This window comes from Phocoena phocoena, chromosome 11 (assembly GCF_963924675.1).
Source record: "Phocoena phocoena chromosome 11, mPhoPho1.1, whole genome shotgun sequence".
NCBI classification, from domain to species: domain Eukaryota; kingdom Metazoa; phylum Chordata; class Mammalia; order Artiodactyla; family Phocoenidae; genus Phocoena; species Phocoena phocoena.
In genome coordinates, this window is record NC_089229.1 from 96,092,118 (window position 1) to 96,109,289 (window position 17,172).

At 54.2% G+C, this 17,172-nt stretch overlaps 2 protein-coding genes across 7 annotated transcripts; both read left to right on the plus strand.

Annotated features, from left to right (window-relative positions):
* Positions 1 to 1,187: 1,187 nt before the first annotated feature.
* ING4 (inhibitor of growth family member 4) lies at positions 1,188 to 8,879 on the plus strand. 6 transcript variants are annotated; one of them, XM_065886904.1, is made up of 8 exons: positions 1,188 to 1,239; positions 4,834 to 4,905; positions 6,632 to 6,798; positions 6,979 to 7,084; positions 7,288 to 7,396; positions 7,652 to 7,799; positions 8,082 to 8,143; positions 8,252 to 8,879. In XM_065886904.1, the coding sequence occupies exons 1-8, from the start codon at positions 1,203 to 1,205 to the stop codon at positions 8,289 to 8,291; spliced, it is 741 nt and encodes a 246-aa protein (XP_065742976.1). In that variant the 5' UTR covers positions 1,188 to 1,202; the 3' UTR covers positions 8,292 to 8,879. The 6 variants fall into 6 exon arrangements, with proteins under 6 accessions (XP_065742976.1, XP_065742977.1, XP_065742975.1 ...); XM_065886905.1 differs by having other exon boundaries at positions 7,291 to 7,396; XM_065886903.1 differs by having other exon boundaries at positions 1,193 to 1,239; positions 6,979 to 7,093; positions 7,291 to 7,396.
* Positions 8,880 to 9,782: 903 nt separating this feature from the next.
* ACRBP (acrosin binding protein) lies at positions 9,783 to 16,898 on the plus strand. Its single transcript, XM_065888101.1, has 10 exons — positions 9,783 to 9,825; positions 10,044 to 10,262; positions 10,465 to 10,559; positions 10,963 to 11,080; positions 11,765 to 12,140; positions 12,586 to 12,718; positions 14,660 to 14,839; positions 14,946 to 15,113; positions 16,137 to 16,220; positions 16,776 to 16,898. The coding sequence occupies exons 1-10, from the start codon at positions 9,783 to 9,785 to the stop codon at positions 16,896 to 16,898; spliced, it is 1,539 nt and encodes a 512-aa protein (XP_065744173.1).
* The last annotated feature ends 274 nt before the right edge of the window (positions 16,899 to 17,172 follow it).

Genomic DNA, 17,172 nt, shown 5'->3' on the forward strand with positions numbered 1-17,172 from the left:
GGGGTTTCACCTTCCCCTTTTTTACATATTTGAGCTAAATTATGTGGCTGAAATGTTTCATTGAAAACCTGCCATGTGGGCGTTCCCTGGTGGCCCAGTGGTTAGGATCTTGGGCTCTCACAGCCGCCACCCGGCTTCACTCCCTGGTCGGGGAACGACCCGCAAGCCGCGGCACAGTCCAAAAAACAAAAACAAAACCCCAAACCAAAACCTGCCATGTGACATTAATACTTATTAAGAACGCGTGATTTGGGGTGACAGTGATCTCCAAAACTGTCTTCCTAACACTCTCCGGCTCTGGGCGTTGAGTTCTGCGTCCCTGGTGTGGTGGCGGCCTGTCGTGCACTTGGTGGCTTTCCATGCGGACGAGGAGCGTAGTTGTCGCTGTGATGTCGCGGACCAGGGTGATAGTCGGCATCCAACTGGCCCCGTTGTGACAGCTCCGTGCCCCAATCCTTTCAGAATTATGGTGCCAGTTAACATCGTACCCAAACTCGAATAAAAAGGGAGACAAACAGGAGGGCAAGGCCAGAAGCACTCTTGTCACTTTACAGGCGAGAACGTCCTCAAGTGACAGGAACCCTGACAAAAGGTGTGGAGAGTCGCAGCTTTATTGTGTGAGTAGTTCTTTGTATTTATAAGTAGAGTTTATTAATAATTGTTTCCACGTTAAAACATAATCCTGGGGAGTTGGTGGTAGCGCGAGTGAACAGAAACGGGGAGGATTTAAACCTCGCACCGCCAGGCGCCTCCTCAACTTCCTAAGAAACTAGTGACGCGGAAGAAGGCACCTGCCCTGATCGCCAGCTTCACATTCCGCCAAGGGGCCGATTCACATTCCCCAGCTGCTGAGAAGGACTCTCTGTGGACTGAAAGCCCAAAGAGACAGGTTTCCTTGCTCTCACGCCCGCACGTCCCCGTCCTGGAGGGGACGGACGTTTGAGCGAGGACGCAAAATGGCGCCCTCGGCCGCGGCGGCCACCGCCGCCGGCCCCGCACCCGGCCGACCCGCCACGGACCAGTGACTGCGCCAGGAGAAGGCAACTCGGCGGGCCCTGTACTCAGACCGGAAGTTCGTCTCGTGAGGGCGGAAGTTCTCCTCGTGAGGGCGGAAGGGAGGAGGGCCGGGTAGGAGCGCTTCGTCTCCCTTCGCGTTCAGTCACTTCCGGGGCGGAGCGGAAGTTGCTTTGTTTTGCTTCAAGATGGCTGCGGGGATGTATTTGGAACATTATCTGGACAGTAAGAGCAGGCTGGAGGAGGGGGTCAGGGGTCACAGACGGGTTGGGGGGAATCGGGGCTGAGGAGCTTCACGGCTCCGAAGTCTCGGTGGTCAGAAAGTCACAGTCGTGAAGGGTTGAGCGAGAGAAAATACTGGAGGGTGTGAAGAAATAGGGGGCGGGGCACCGGGGTCGAGGCCTCGCTCTGGGGTGTAGACGGGGGAGGGGCTGCGCGGCAGGGCTGGGGGACGGCTCTTGAAGGGCTGGTGGGCATAGCCGGGAAGATATTTGCTGCCCCCGTCTGCAGAGTCTCTGGCCTCAGCACATATCATTTTCTTAAAATCGTTCCGAATCGGTCGTTTTCGTATTAATATATCATCCACTGCCATTTGGAGCAGCGATGAAGATCTGCTCGCGGCTCCTCCAACCAGTTCTTTCGAAGAAGCGGCTTCTCGTGGGGATGGGGGGTTACGAGTGACCACTGTCAGATGATGAACCGGAAGGCTTCTCCTCTTGGAGTAAAGATCCAATTCCCATCAAATGGAAATATGGTGTTATGTTTATGCCATTTGTGTAACCTACCTCTTCACAGAGTCCGTCACCCTATGCCCTTACGTTTGTCTTATCGTTGAGCGTCATTAATTCATTCGTTTTTTGAGGTTCTGCTATGGTTCAGACGTAATGGCAGGTACTGGCGATATACAAGAATGAATAAGACCCGGCTCTTGCCCTCAAGTGCTCATAGTCTAGTAGAACACAGGTTCTGCTAATATTTATAAAACAGTGTGACAAATGAAATAATAGAAATACATTAAAAGGACAGTAGGTAACACTGGAGAAAGAGGGGCTCGTTACCTGGGGGTGTAGGTAAAGCTTTACAGAGGATGTGATGTATAGAAACTTGAAGGTTGAGTGCGGAGAGGGAATTGCAGGTTGGGGAAAGCATCAGCAAAGGTGTTATGGGTTTGTGGCAAAGCCAGGGAAAAGTGAGGCCAGAGTGTTTGATGTATAGGACTCCGAGGTGCAAGATTGGGAAACGAGACTGGAGAAGGTAGCTGGGGCTAGGTTGTGAAAGGTCGTTTAAGCCAAGCTAAGAAGCTTGCACGTTATATTTATTTATTTGTTTGTTTGTTTGTTTGAGCTGCATTGGGTCTTCGTTGCTGCCCGCAGGCTTTCTCTAGTTATGGTGAGCGGGGGCTACTCTTTGTTGCGGTGCGCGGGCTTCTCATCGCGGTGGTTTTCTCTTGTTGCGGAGCACGGGCTCGAGGCGCGCGGGCTTCAGTAGTTGTGGCACGCGGGCCCAGTAGTTGTGGCTCGCGGGCTCTAGAGCGCAGGCTCAGTAGTTGTGGCACACGGGCTTAGTTGCTCCGCGGCACGTGCGATCTTCCTGGATCAGGGCTCGAACCCGCGTCCCCCGCATCGGCAGGCGGACTCTCAACCACTGCGGGTGGGCGGATTCTTAACCACTGCACCACCAGGGAAGTCCACCAGCGTGCACTTTAAATAGCGAGGAACCAACAGATTTTCTAAATAGAGTGATTTTTTTAATATAAACGAAAATAAATGTTGCATGATAAATTGGAGCATGATGACATTGGTAATAGGGAGACCAGTTAGGGATAACAGTTCTGGTCAGAGATGAGGACCTGATCTCAGGGAGTGACAGAAGTGTTTAGGAGTTAAATATGACAGGATTGACTGACTGAGTGGTTGAGAGAGAAGGAGTCGTCTAAGGTGACTTCTCTATTTCCTGTTTGGGAAGTGAGGTAGACAGTAAATCATCAACAAGATAGGAAATTCAGGAGTAACAGTAACATATTTATTCAACTTAGATTTAAGCATGGGAATGGTAATTGTATCTGTAAGAGTAAATAAGATGGAGATCATTCAGAGAAAGCAAGTGAGAAAATTAGAGGATTAAATTAAGTGTAAGTTCAAGAAAATCTTAACATTTAAGGGACAGGCTAAGGAAATGTCAGTGATGGAATTGCTAGAAAGTATGTGATGAGATTTGGAATCTTAAGAGGAAGAAAGTTATTCGAAGACGAGAAGATGGTGCCAGATCCTGCGAACGTAATTTTTTTAGGATAGGACTAATAACCCATCATTTGACTTGGTAAGTCACTGATGGCTTAGTCTCAGTAAACTGGTGGTGGTGAACCTGAGTTTATAGGTTAAAGCAGTGGAGGCATTTTAAAAGTTGGAAGTGGAGTCATGGGAAGAGATTTTTCTTTTATGAGAGAGACTTAAGTATTCATGCATTTATTCAAGTATTTATTGAGGATCCTCTGTATGCACATCCAAACTCTAGAGAAATAGGGAAGAAGACAGATACATCTAACCCTTCTGGAGAGCTGGGGAGACATACCAAATAACTAATTACACAATTACTTATTTAAGTACATTGGATAAGAGCCCAAAAGGGTAGACACAGAATACCACGACAGGGACTTCCCTGGTGGTCCAGTGGTTAAGACTCCGCACTCCCAATGCAGGGGGCCTGGGTTCGATCCGTGGTCAGGGAGGGAGCTAGATCCCACACGCTGCAGATACAAGATCCCACATGCCGCAACTAAAAGGTCCCGCACGCAGCAACAAAGATCCCGTGTACTGCAACTAAGACCCCACGCAGCGAAATACGTATTTAAAAAAAAAAAATAGCACGACAGCATAATCCAGGGCACTTGTTGGAGTTTGGGGCAGTCAGGGTTGAGCTGAACTTTGAAGAGTGAACAGGAATTTGAAGGCCAAGAGGTATGGTGGAGGTGGGATGAAGAAGACTGGGCAGGGCATTCTGGGCAGAGAGAGTAGCGTGTGAAAAGCCAAGTGTCATGAAGAGCACTGGCAAGTTCAAGGCACTCAGAGGAGGCAGTATGATAGAGCAGGGAGAGCACAGACGGGGACTGACGTGAGTTAGGGCTGGTGTGACGGAAGCAAGGGCCAGAAAGTGCAGAATAGCTATAGGAATATTGCAGTAGGAGGTCACTAGAGGGTTATAAACAGGACAGTGACTTGAGCAGATCTGCATTTTTTTTTTGCGGTACGCGGGCCTCTCACCGTTGTGGCCTCTCCCGTTGCGGAGCACAGGCTCCGGACGCGCAGGCCCAGCGGCCATGGCTCACGGGCCCAGCCGCTCCACGGCATGTGGGATCCTCCCGGACCGGGGCACGAACCCGTGTCCCCTGCATCGGCAGGCGGACTCTCAACCACTGCGCCACCAGGGAAGCCCAGATCTGCATTTTTTAAAGAACATTCTGGCTACTGTACGGAGAGCAGGTTGGAAGTGTGTGTGTGATGAGTGGTGGAGGATGCCAGGAGGGTATTTGTAAGTTGAGGGCAAGGAGCTTGGAGACAGAGATTGAAAGGAAAGGAAAGGGAAAGGCTGATTTGTAAAGTCACTGAAGGGAGGAAGGGTGGGAATGCTCTGTAGAGATGGAGGGGTTAGTTGTGGAAAGAGGCAGACGTGACCTCTCCTGAGAGCAGAACGATGAGTGCTGTAACAGATAATCCAGCGGTTTGAAGGAGGGAAAACCGAGTGTTGTTTTGGACCTGTTCTTTAAAAGCAGCTGTAGGGCCTAGCATTCCAGGGAGGCTCAATTTCTCCTCTTCTCCCCAGGTATTGAAAACCTCCCATTTGAACTGCAGAGAAACTTCCAGCTCATGAGGGACCTGGACCAAAGAACAGAGGGTACGTACAGAGTAAGGAGTCCAGTGTATAGTGAGTGTGTATATGATCGTTTCTTCTTCTGTTTGGTGTTAGCATATCATCTGGTCTGGATTGCTGCAGCTTCTCTCTCTCTCTCTCTTTCTCTCTCTCTCTCTCTCTCTTGCAGTTCTTAGAAGGAGGGTAATAATGACCCGTATTTGTGTGTCAGCTTTTCCGTAACACATGGCGTGACAGTGCCTCAAGAATTCAAAGATGCTATGCTCTTTATATCTCCCTCAAGAATAATTAAAAAAACCAAAGTCATTCCTAGAATCATTTCTGTTCTCCATGTTCAGTACGTTTATAGGAAGACTAGAATGTTTCTGTTCCATTGGACTGTTAATGTTACTGTCACAAAATTCACTGTGGCTTTAGACTGCAACTCATGTTGGTAGACAGGAACTTTGCTGCGTGAGAAGATCTTAAAAAGAAAGGAAAAAAGAAGAAAAAGCAGCAATTAACAAACGTCGGGATCTCTACACTATATTCAGCCGCACAGACGCACTGGGTACCATCTGTGGCCTTGCCTGGGCATTGAGCAAGTTGGGCTGCATTGAGGCATTCATTTGGAGCCTGAGGCCACACTACAGTGGTCAGGTTTGTCTCTTCAAGGTCAAAGGTATTTGTTGGCGCTATCCCCCCACACCTGCTGATGGATATATAGGTGCATCCTCATGTAACTCTGCCCAAGGATGTAACAAGCTGTTGTTAGAATACCTAAAGCTGTGATTCAAGTTACTCTTGGTAAGTTTACTCATGAAAAGGTGAACATCATCTAAAATCCTGGACGTAGGCCCTTGAGAACTCCCTGCTGAATGCTGAGCACCAGCTCCTTGCTTTGTAATACAGTTCCAGCTCTTGAGTTCATGCACAGAAAGACCAGTTGGAGATTACTGAAGTACATACATGCTTTTCCAGCTTCCTCCAAGGGCCTCGAATGAAGCGGGGCGTAAACCTAGTGTGCGCGCAGGTCTTCCCTGTTGCCTATTGCTGCCCCGTGTTGCAGTCATACTTTTTTCTCCATCGACATGTTTTGTGAGCACTACCAAATATTGGGCGGTGCGCATCTAAAGTCTCAGTGCCTTGGGACGTCACCAGCCTTGCAGAAACATTTGGAGCAATATCTAAACTGAACAAACAGAAAAAAAAGTGATGGGAAATATAAGCAAGTTGCAAACGATGAGCAAAACAGGGTGGGCAGTAAGTAGAAGAACTGTGCTGTGAATGGACCAGGGCCTAATTTTAAATGATGAGGTATACAGACCTGGAAGCCAGCAGCAGCAGATGACCCAGCCCGGTTTGTAGCACTCAGAGCTGTCGTGGGATGTTTTTGAGACGAGAAACCAGATGGCTTTTGAGACAAAGTTCATGGTTCAAGAGGCAGCAAGCCCTGCAAAGAAGCATCTTCAGACAGCGACAAAAACACGTTTCGTATTAGTGCCGGGTGCCAGGAATCCCTCATTATGGTTCAATAAATTCAGTTCCAACTATGATAGCAATGTTTTCAGCACCCGAAGGCACCTTTGAAACAAATATTGTGAACATGTTGCATTACTTGAGTACGTGGCACAGTACCTAGGAATGTTCAGTACGTTTTAATTCGAAGGTTATGATGGTCAATGGAAAAGGTCCAAGGAGCAAGAGGAAGAAGTGTGTTCCACCTAGCCACTCAGGGGCCATTGTGACCAGGCCTCTGTCTCTGTTGTAGACCTGAAGGCTGAAATTGACAAGTTGGCCACTGAGTATATGAGTAGCGCCCGCAGCCTGAGCTCCGAGGAGAAATTGGCCCTTCTCAGACAGATCCAGGAAGCCTATGGCAAGTGCAAGGGATTTGGTGACGACAAGGTGCAGCTTGCCATGCAGACCTATGAGATGGTATGGCCCTGTTCATGGCTCCCCACCTGCCTCCCGTCTATTCCTCGGGGTCCTAGACCCCCTCCTTCAGCCGTGTTGGGATCTGTTTTGGGTCTGGGAGATCCATAGAATCTGCCTCAGCCTGTTTTCTTTAACTGGAACCAGCCCTGTAGCTCTTCCTTCTCCTTCCTTCCCACCCAGGTGGACAAACACATTCGGCGACTGGACACAGACCTGGCCCGTTTTGAGGCTGATCTGAAGGAGAAGCAGATTGAGTCAAGTGACTATGACAGCTCTTCCAGCAAAGGCAAAAAGAGTGAGGAGGGGGGCGGGGCTGTGAGAGGTGGGGCGAGGGGTGGGGCGAGGGGTGGGCCCGAGGACCCCAAGGGAGAAGCCAGCCTGCTCCTCAGCTCCGAGGGAGGGCCACAGGCTTGGAGGAGGGGCAGGGGGAGGGGGGCTTAACCCATCCTTCTGTCTCCCTGCCTTCTGGCTTCCCCCCCTCTTGCCTAGAAGGCCGGACTCAAAAGGAGAAGAAGGCTACCCGTGCTCGTTCCAAAGGGAAAAACTCCGACGACGAAGCCCCCAAGGCCGCCCAGAAGAAGTTAAAACTTGTTCGCACGTGAGTGTGTCAGGGAGCATTTTGCCAAGGGACAGACTCCTCTTTCCCGCCACCTCACCCCAGCCACAGTGCCCCTTGCCACTTTGCTGTCTCCTGTGCCAACAACTCTCCTTGCCATTTTGGTATCTGCTGGATACAGAGGAGAAGCCACAAATCACTAGCCCCACAAGGACCTCCTCCTCTGCCGGCTCTGAGCATCTCAAGCTGTAGCTTCCCTTCGTGCAGATGACACTTTCTCTTCTTCTTGGCACGCAGAAGCCCTGAGTATGGGATGCCCTCAGTGACCTTTGGCAGTGTCCACCCCTCTGATGTGTTGGATATGCCTGTGGATCCCAACGAACCCACCTATTGCCTTTGTCACCAGGTCTCCTATGGAGAGATGATTGGCTGTGACAACCCTGATGTAAGAACTGTTTTGCCTCAGGATGGGGGGGGGGGGTTCTGGTGAACACGAAGGGAGTTGGGTACAAGAAGGGGGGTAACGGTTGAATAGGGGGACTTCGGGATAGGAGAAAGGTAGATGGAGTTGGTTGGCCTTGGACCCTTCAAGAATTCTCTCAAGGGATGGAATAAGGGAGTACTCCTAAGGGATGGGGGGGGAATGGAGGGTGGGGGGAGTTCTTTTCTTTCCTCTGCCCCACCCTGGTCCCTGAGTTCTGCTTCTTCCATCCTCTTCCTTTCCCAGTGTTCCATCGAGTGGTTCCACTTTGCCTGTGTGGGGCTGACCACCAAGCCTCGGGGGAAGTGGTGAGTGAGAGCTGCGGTGGGGCTGGACTGTCACGAGCTGAGTGAGTGACAGAGGGCATCCTCCCTTTTGCTCACTCTCTCCCCCTTCTCTGTCACGTTCCTTTGTAGGTTTTGCCCACGCTGCTCCCAAGAACGGAAGAAGAAATAGACAAGGGCCTTGGATTCCAACACAGTTTCTTCCACATCCCCTGACCTGGGCTAGTGGGGAGAGGGATGCCTGGCTGGGGTCAGGGAGAGGTGGGTGGCGCAGAGTTGTCATCCCCTCTCCTCCCCGCCCCACTCCTGGTGCTGACGCTGCACCCAGACCCTGCTACGGGGGTTGCTGCAGCCACTAACGGTATGTGCTCTCATTCAGCCCGCCCCCTTCAGAGGGAAGGGGTCTTGCCCACTGTCCTTTTGCCTCCATGGTGAGGTTGGTGCTGTACTTTTGAGGGATGGTCCTCTTTACTCCCCTTGCTTTGTATTTAAGGACTGGGGCAGTAGCATGGGGCCCTCCCCCAGCCTCCTGATCCCCTCCCCTCGTGGGGGGCCATGGCGTGATAAACTTTCTTCACTCTCTTCCTGCTTTTCCAGCGGGGGCTCCTCCAGATCATCTGGGCTGTGGCCCTGGCTGAAGGGTCACCCCTTCCTCTGTGCCAAGAGGATTCGTCCTGGTTTGTGAGTGGGAGGGGCAGGGTGGAGTGCAGTATCTCGTATGTAAAGGAATTGGGTCGGTGAATAGAAGCTGTACATGTTGGCCTGCTGTGTTTATTGTAGAGACACTATTTCAGTACATGTGCTAAGCATGTTTTGCCTCCTCTGAGTTGGCTAAAAGGTGGAAGGATGACATGCCAGAAGTGGGACAAGATGTGGAACCAGAAGTGGTACCTCCGCCCCAGAATCCACAACTTGTCAACTTCTCTGGAACCACCCAAGCTGCCTGGGGACTCTGCCTCAGACCAGGGTTTCCAAAACCTTTACGATTCTGCATCTCTTCTCCCTCAGATACCTTTCACTTAATTTCCAGTAAATGTGTATTTTGTGCTTTATACGTGACGAAGTATCAGGCTGACTTATTTTAAACACAAAACAGAAAAACGCGTAGTTTGCCTTACACCAGTGAGCTGTCTGGCCCGCCTCCACCAGGAAACCACCTCCTTAGACTGAGCCCCCCTCATGCCCCATCTCCTCCTCACCCGAACCCCCTCTTGCTTCTCCTTCGGCTCCTTACCTGGAGGCGCCCTCTCCAGACTTTGCGTTGTACGTCCCATCTCTGCGCGCCTCACTTCCAGGCCTCACCCCTTCTTGAGCAGATTGTGAAATAGGGCTAGTAACTATCCACTTTATGGGATCACCTTGAAATGAAAAAACGTCACGCGTAAGGAACAACACAGGAGCTCCGCCGTCCAAGGCACCGAGTCAGTGATCACTCCTGCCCTCCTTGTCCTCTCGTGCTGGAGCGTGACACGCGGGGACCGGCACCCGCCCTCCGACCGAGCCCGGCCAAACGTCCGTTCCCCCGTCCCCCACCCCCGCGTGGCCCGCCCCGCCCTTTGTGACGTCGGCGGCCTCGCACCCGCGGCCCCCGCCCGCCGGCTAGCCCTGGCTCGGCCCGTTAGAGGCCGCTCGGTCCCGGGAACACGGGCGACCGTCCGGGGCCATGAGGCAGCTCGCCGCCGCCTTCCTTCTCTCACTCCTGAGGGGTGAGCGCGCGTCCGCCCCCGGAGCCCTCCCTGCACCGCCTCTGAACCGCCTTCCCCTGGGCCGGCCGCTTCCAGCCCCTCCCACCGCCCCCCCCCACCCCAGTTCTCTCGCCCTCGCCCGCGGGCTCGGCGGCCAGACGACCCGGTCCCCGTGTGCACGGGCCGGCTCGCCCGGTGTCGGAGTTGGGCCCATCCGTGGTCTGTTTCCCGCCCCGCAGTGCTGTGCCTGCCTCCGGCACTGGCCCCCGCCCAGGATTCCCTCTCGACCTCCACTCCGGGCAGCCCCCTCTCTCCCACCGAGTATGAGCGCTTCTTTGCGCTGCTGACCCCAACCTGGAAGGCAGAGACCACCTGCCGGCTCCGCGCAACCCACGGCTGCCGGAACCCCACCCTCGTCCAGCTGGACCAGTATGAAAACCACGGCCTGGTGCCGGAAGGTGAGGGCCCGCCTCGAGGGCCAGACCTGTGCTCGCTGGACCCGGGGCGAGGGGGTGGCTGGCGCCTCACACTGAGCCCGCGTGCTGGGCTCTCCAGACCCCGGGAGCCCACCGCCCCGTCCCGCCCCCTCCCAGAGAGCGTGCCCCCTCCCAGAGGGCGTTCCCCCTGGTGTGTTCACTTCCGCCGCACGCCCTTCCCCAGGCGCTGTCTGCTCCGACCTCCCTTATGCCTCCTGGTTTGAGTCCTTCTGCCAGTTTACTCAGTACCGTTGCTCCAACCACGTCTACTACGCCAAGGTGAGGCTGGGACAAAGGTTGGATCTGGTGTCAAGGATCAAGGGACAGGCGGTGGCAGTGGCTCCAGTCTCACCTTGGGCATTCAGACTGTCAGAACAGTCCTGTTACTGCAAGAAAAGTAGGGAAGAGGGATGGGAGGAGGCAGAGATAAGCCCTTCCAGCAGGTCAGTGATGTCATTCAAGTCAAATGCAAAAGACTGAAGGCAGGAGTGTGGGCCAGACGGGAGTGTGATCTTGCAGGGGACCCTTTCTCAGGTCTAGAGAGTTCCACCGGGGGCCATGTGCCCTCATTCCCGCCCAGGAACTGTGAGAGAGGAGACCCGAGGGACAGGGACGGAGGATAAGCAGGAGTGGAAGTTCGCCCTTTGGGAAAGGCGTTCCCACTTTGCGTCTCTCCTTGCAGCGGGTCGGGTGCTCCCACCCAGTCTCTATCCTCTCACCAAACACTCTCAAGGAGGTGGACACTTCCTCTGAAGTGCCGCTCACGACGATGACCTCCCCCAAGTCCTCCCACATCACAGGTGAGACCCTCCCAGCACCCGGGAGACTCCCAGCCTCTCCTCCCAAGGAGTCCCGGAGCCCAGGGTTTAAGGCATCAGTGGGAGGGACGTGGGGAGATGAGCCAGTGGAGGTGGCCATGGGCAGCTATTTACATAAGGGAGAGCCTGCTTTTTCTGAATACAAGTTAGGGCTTTCCTGTCCTAGGATGTTTTCTGACATTACGTACATCTCTGCCCTGAACCGATTTTTCCTAGCTCCCCAAAACCTTCCTACATTAAGAAGTGCTCTGGGACTTTTCCCAGCTAAAATCTTCACTCTAGAAAGGATTGGTTGCTAGGTATTCAGAATACTTGGTGTTTCTTAAGTGAGGGGGACAAAAGGTGGTATTTGAGGTGGGTTAGGGAAGAGGACCACTTGTAAGGGAGGTGGAAAGGGGACCAGTAACGCTGCCTCCACTGTCGCCATGGTAACGTTCTTTTATTTTGATATTTGTATTCTCTCCTGTGTTTTTTATGCTCAACTAAATGAATGTGTACAGTTTGCACTGCCTTCCTCTGCCTTTGTGTTTATGTATGTGTTTGTGTGTGTTTATGTGTTTTTGTCTGCGTTTATGTGCGTCCCTCTGTGAACAAAGACACGGGAGTTCAGAAACCTGACCATCCCTTTCCCTTCTCTCTCTTGGTCCCTCCCAAACCCTGCTGCAGCCACAGAACAACAGGCCTTCCAGCCCTGGCCCGAGCGGCTTAACAGCAGCGTGGAGGAGCTGCTACAATCCTCCCTGTCCCTGGGTGGCCAGGATCAAGGGCAGGAGCGGGAGGGACAAGAGGAGGAGCGGGAGGAAGGACAGGGCACAAAGCAGGCGCTGGAGGCGACGTCTGGGTTGCAGGCAGACCCGGAGCCCAAGACCCAGTCTGAATTTGTATCCTCCAACCCTTTCTCCTTCACTCCCCGGGTGCGGGAAGTGGAGTCTACTCCCATGATGATGGAGGACATCCAAGAGGTCATCCGATCTGTGCAGGAAACGGATGAAGTGAATGATGTATATGAGAAGAATATCTGGAAAGCCCAGAGCCCTGGCAGGTACAGGAAGTTCTGTCTGTCCCACCGGCCCTACCTTCCCTGCTGTCTTTGGGAATGAGAAGCCCTCTTTGCCAGCCTCGGCCTCCAGACCCACTCACATCTGCCTGGGCTTCAGGTGCACCTAGCCGCTGCCTGCCACGCCTGCTCTGTGGCCGTCATGGGCTTAAGCACTGCCCTAGACATCCATCTCTGAAGTAGTGGGGTGTGCCCTGAACCTAGAGCTACTAGACTTGGGTTCTGGGGTTGTCTCTGACCCCAAGAAGCACTGCAACTTTTACTTCCCCTTTCTGGATCTCAGTTCCTCATTTGTAAAAGGAGGCAGTTGGTCTGGAGGCCTCCGGGGCCCCATCCAGCATGCTAAATGTGTGTGACTAGGACTAGACGCTAAGGGGAGGGGAAGAGAGTGGGTGGGCTTTCTGCCCCAGCCGGTGCCATCTTCTTGCAGTCTCCTGCAGCTGCCTCACGTGGAGGCCTTGCTGGCACTGTGCTACTCGATTGTGGAGAACACCTGTGTCATAACCCCTACAGCCAAGGCCTGGCAGCACTTGGAGGATGAGATCCTTGGTTTCGGGAAGTCGGTATGCCCACCATGCTGTTTAATGGCTCCATGCTCACTGGGCATCCTCTGGGCCTCAGGAGTGGTTAATGGGCGGGACTACATAAAGCCCGAGGCATCATTGGAGATTCTCTCCAAGTGAGAATCCCTTCTTTGGAAGGGTATCTCCAGCTCCCCTTAAAGGAGGAGGTCACAGGACGAAGTCTGGAATCCACTGCAGTCCAGAATTCATGCTGTGGCTGCGCCTTGTTAGGTTTGAGTCATCTCCTGAGCCAGTTCACCACCGGCAGGACTTGGCTTTACCTTAGATGTAGCTATTCTTTCCAGAGGGATCATAGAACCGTTTCCAGGGATCTGTAGAGAGATCCCAGCCTCGACGTGTCCTCAGCACCCAGCAGGTCCTATTCCCAGGAAATAGGGCTTTCAAAAAGTGCAAGTTAGCAAATGTTTGTTGAGAGCTCGTATGCCACCCATTCATCCGTTTGTTCAAATATTGATCGGGCTAGGTATTTGAGATGTTAGCAACTCTGTCCTAGGTATTTTAGCAATGAGTACAACAGATCCCATTCCCTCTCCTCCTGGAGTCTGGTGGGAGAGACAGACGCGGAAACGGAGAACGGTGTGGCAGGATCAATGCATGACGGACAGGCACAAAGTGCAGAGAGCAGATGGAGAGCACAAACGTCGCGTTGGGCTGGATCGGAGAATTGCCTCTTGGAGGAACTGATGTGTAAACTGAGACCCGGAGCTAAAAGAAGTTAACCAGGCAAAAGAAGGGGTTGGTAGAGGTTCCTGCTAGAGGGGTTAGTATCAATATGTGCAAAGTCTCTGAGGCAAGAAAGAGAAGAAATTCCACGTGGAACCAAAAAAAAAAAAAAACAAAAAACGAGCACACTGCTGTTCTTGGCCCGCAGGGAGCAGGGATTCAGTAGCATTACAAAAGGAGTGTGGTAGGTGCTGGAGAGGGAGTTCTTCTGGGTCTTTTTGTTTTTGTTTTGGAGTGTAGGAAGTTCAGGAGTGGTGGAGGGCTCACTGGATTTTTAGAGTCAAAGAGAGAATAAGGGTCATGATGTGAATAATCCCGAATGGCAGTCTGAAGCATTTGTATTTAATTTGGTAAGAAAAGAGAATTCGGTCATGATTTGGGGTCAGGGACATGGTGATGCGTCCCCCGTGTGCTGTCAGGAGGAGCAAGGAAGGCGACGTAAGAGATTTTGTGACTGTGACACGCTGACGGGATGGACTGGCGATGCTGCAAGGCGAGATCCTCCTTCCTCCTGGAAGGCTGGGGAGACTTGCTCAGGGCAAAGAGCCCCACCGGGCTCCACATACAAAATGTCACCCAAGAACTTGGAGGTTCTGAGCCTAGGTGCTCGGGCAGAGGACAGGTTTTGGAGTTGGAAGCACCAGGACCAGTGCCTCAGCTCCACACGCACTAGACGTGGGTTTGAGCAGTTGACTCAGCCTCACGGAGCCTCGGTTTCCTCGTCAGGCACACGACGGAGGCCTGCTTAGTACCTGTGCTAGTAGAAGGTTCCTGTGGAGACCAAAGGAGATGACGGCACTCATCGCCATGGTGCGCAGCACCCTGCCGACTCTTTGTGAATATTAGCGGAGAGGAAGGGAGGGTTACGAGTCTTTTTCAGACGGGCTAAGTTACATGTCTGCCAGGCACTTGGCCGTGGGGATTTGGAGCTCAGGAAAGAGATCAGAAGTGATGGTAAAGGTTTGGGTGTCACCAGCAGGGAGATGAATATTACCTGTGAGTAGATAAATAATCCAGGAAGAGGGTGAAGAAACAGAGAGCCGACGGGAGGTCCTTGAGGACCCTTGGGGAGGGGGGCAGGGAAAAGCCACAGGAGCTTCTGGAAGAGACTTAATGCGGAGACATTCTGCGGAGCGGCTCTGGAGGGCGGAAGCGGGGAAGCCTCAGCCTCAGTTCCCCAGCCGCGCTCCTCCTCAGGTCTGTGACAACCTTGGGCGGCGCCACGTGGCTACATGTGACCTCTGTGAGTTCTGCTCCCTCAAGCTGGAGCAGTGCCGCTCGGAGGCCAGCCTGCAGCGGCAGCAGTGTGACAGCTCCCACAAGACGCCCTTCGTCAGCCCCCTGCTCGCGTCCCAGAGCACGTCCATCGGCACCCAGGTACCGAGGAGGGTGGCCTGCAGCGGCCGGGGGCCTCAGGCCCCAGGCAGGATGGGGCAGCAGGGGGGCCGGGACGCCCACCTCTCCCCTGTGCCCCATGCCACAGATAGGGACCCTAAAATCGGGCCGCTTTTACGCGCTGGATTTGTATGGCGGGCTGCGCATGGACTTCTGGTGTGCCCAGCTGGCCACCAAGGGCTGCGAAGACAATCGAGTCGCCAGCTGGCTCCAGACTGAGTTCCTCAGCTTCCAGGATGGGGACTTCCCCACCAAGGTCAGCGCCTTCCCCAAAGCTCAGCCCCACCCTGCTCACCCCGGTTCCCTCTGGTCCCCTGCTCTGGGGAACCCTAGGATGTGGAGGGGGGCTTGGGCCCCTGGCCTCACTGAGCCTCCTGCCACTCCCCAGTAGACCCTCCAGACCCCCAAGAGAGCAGGATTGCACTTAGCAAAGGAGTAGAAACCTGGAGGGCCGGGAGGGCACAGGCCATGGGGGCATGAGACAGGTCTGGTCCAGCTCTGCCGGTTACCTGCAGGGGGTGGGCTGGGGGACTTCATCTCTGCCCCAAACGGCTGCTGACGGTGACCCAGTGCTTCCCTGCCTAAGTCTGGAGGCTCCTTCTCAAATCTTCTAGTGCTTTCCCTCTCAATGGGATCAACTTTGCTCCCCGCCTCCAGAGTTACCTCCCCCCATGGAACTAGCTGCTGTAGCTAAGAGCCCGGCCCCTCCCTTCTGTGGTTTAGCAGGAAAAATCAAGACCAGGAAAAGCAGAGGCAGCCTAAGAAAGGGCTTTTATCTGAGCCGAGAGGTCTCCGCCCAGCTCTTCTCCCTGGGCCCCTAGATCTGGAAGGGGTCTCGGACTGCCTCAGCTGCTCCCCTGGATTTATAGATGGGCAGGCGAGGTTCGTAGAGGGAAGTGACTGGCCCAGGGTCATACATTAGAGGCACTTCTGACCTCTTCCGCACTAAACAGTCCCTAGGAAGCTCCCTGAGATGGGACCGCTGCCTGGGCCCCTTCCCGCGTACTGGGCCCTTAGTGCCCCTTCCCTGGCCCTCGTCGCTCAGCTGCTTTCCCAGCTAGGTGACCAGCAGGGCACCCCCTTCTCAGCTCCAGCTCCTGGCTTCTTCCCAGCAACTGAACCATGGCTGAGGGTGGGACGGGAAGGGCAGAGGGGACACCCCAGGTGCAGACGGTCTGGTTCTGTGCCCTGGTCCTGCCATCGTGGGCGCACTCTGCAGGGCTGGTGTCTGTGAGGCTTCTGATGTCTTCCCACCTCCCATTCCCCGCTCCTGACTTAGATTTGTGACACAGAATATGTGCAGTACCCGAACTACTGTGCCTTCAAAAGCCAGCAGTGTATGATGAGAAACCGGAAACGGAAGGTGAGCCCCTCCCTCTGCAGCCCCCCGCCCCCGCCCCTGCTGCCTCCCCATCAGCCCCAAGGGCTGGTCCGTTCTGGGCCCCCCGTGGTGTCCAAGCATCAGGGGTGTGGAGAGTGGGTGCATCTCCGGGCAGAGCCTCCTCCATGGAGCTCTGTCCCCACTCCTCCTGCCTTGGGGTGAGCAGCTCTCCCAGGCCCCCAGGCAGAGGGTTCCAGGAGGGAGGGAGGCTGCAGATCAGAGGCCCTGTGGATACGCCAGGAGGGAAGAACCCCCAGCCGGGTTGGGCCTGAGAGGCTGAGGCCTCAGTCTTGGCTCTTGCTGTTACTCACCAAGTCGTCTGAGCCAAGTCACTTCCTCTCCAGCCTCGGGCTCCTCATTTCTGAAAGGGGGAGTCGGGCTACGTGGTGCGCCTCCCCGCTTTAAAAACCCACATCTGAGTTTCCTCCTTGCCTCTGCTCCCTGTGCCTACACCCGCCCACCTCCTGTTCTTGAATTTCCGACACCTCGGGCTCCTGGCTTTCCTAGCTGGACCACGTGCGCCCAATCCCCATGCAGGTGTCCCGCATGAGATGTCTGCAGAATGAGACATACACCGTCCTGACCCCGGCCAAGAGCGAGGACCTCGTGCTTCGATGGAGCCAGGAGTTTAGCACCTTGACTCTCGGCCAAGCCGGCTGAGCTGGACTCTGCCCTCTCCCCACCCACTTTCCACACCCTCCATTGCTCTCAGGCCCCAGGTTGTCTCTTACTTGGCCCAGACTCAACGTTTCCCTCGGGTTGGGGCAGCCATCCCGGAGAGGTCTGCGATGGGAGCTCCACCTACCTTAAAGGATGTCTTTACATAAAATGTTTATTTTCAACCTGTGTGGCCTGTTTTGGTTCTGATCCCCTCGTTGGCCCTGCCCCGGGGGAGTCAACCCTCCAACCCCTGGATCCATCTGCAGGTGAGGGA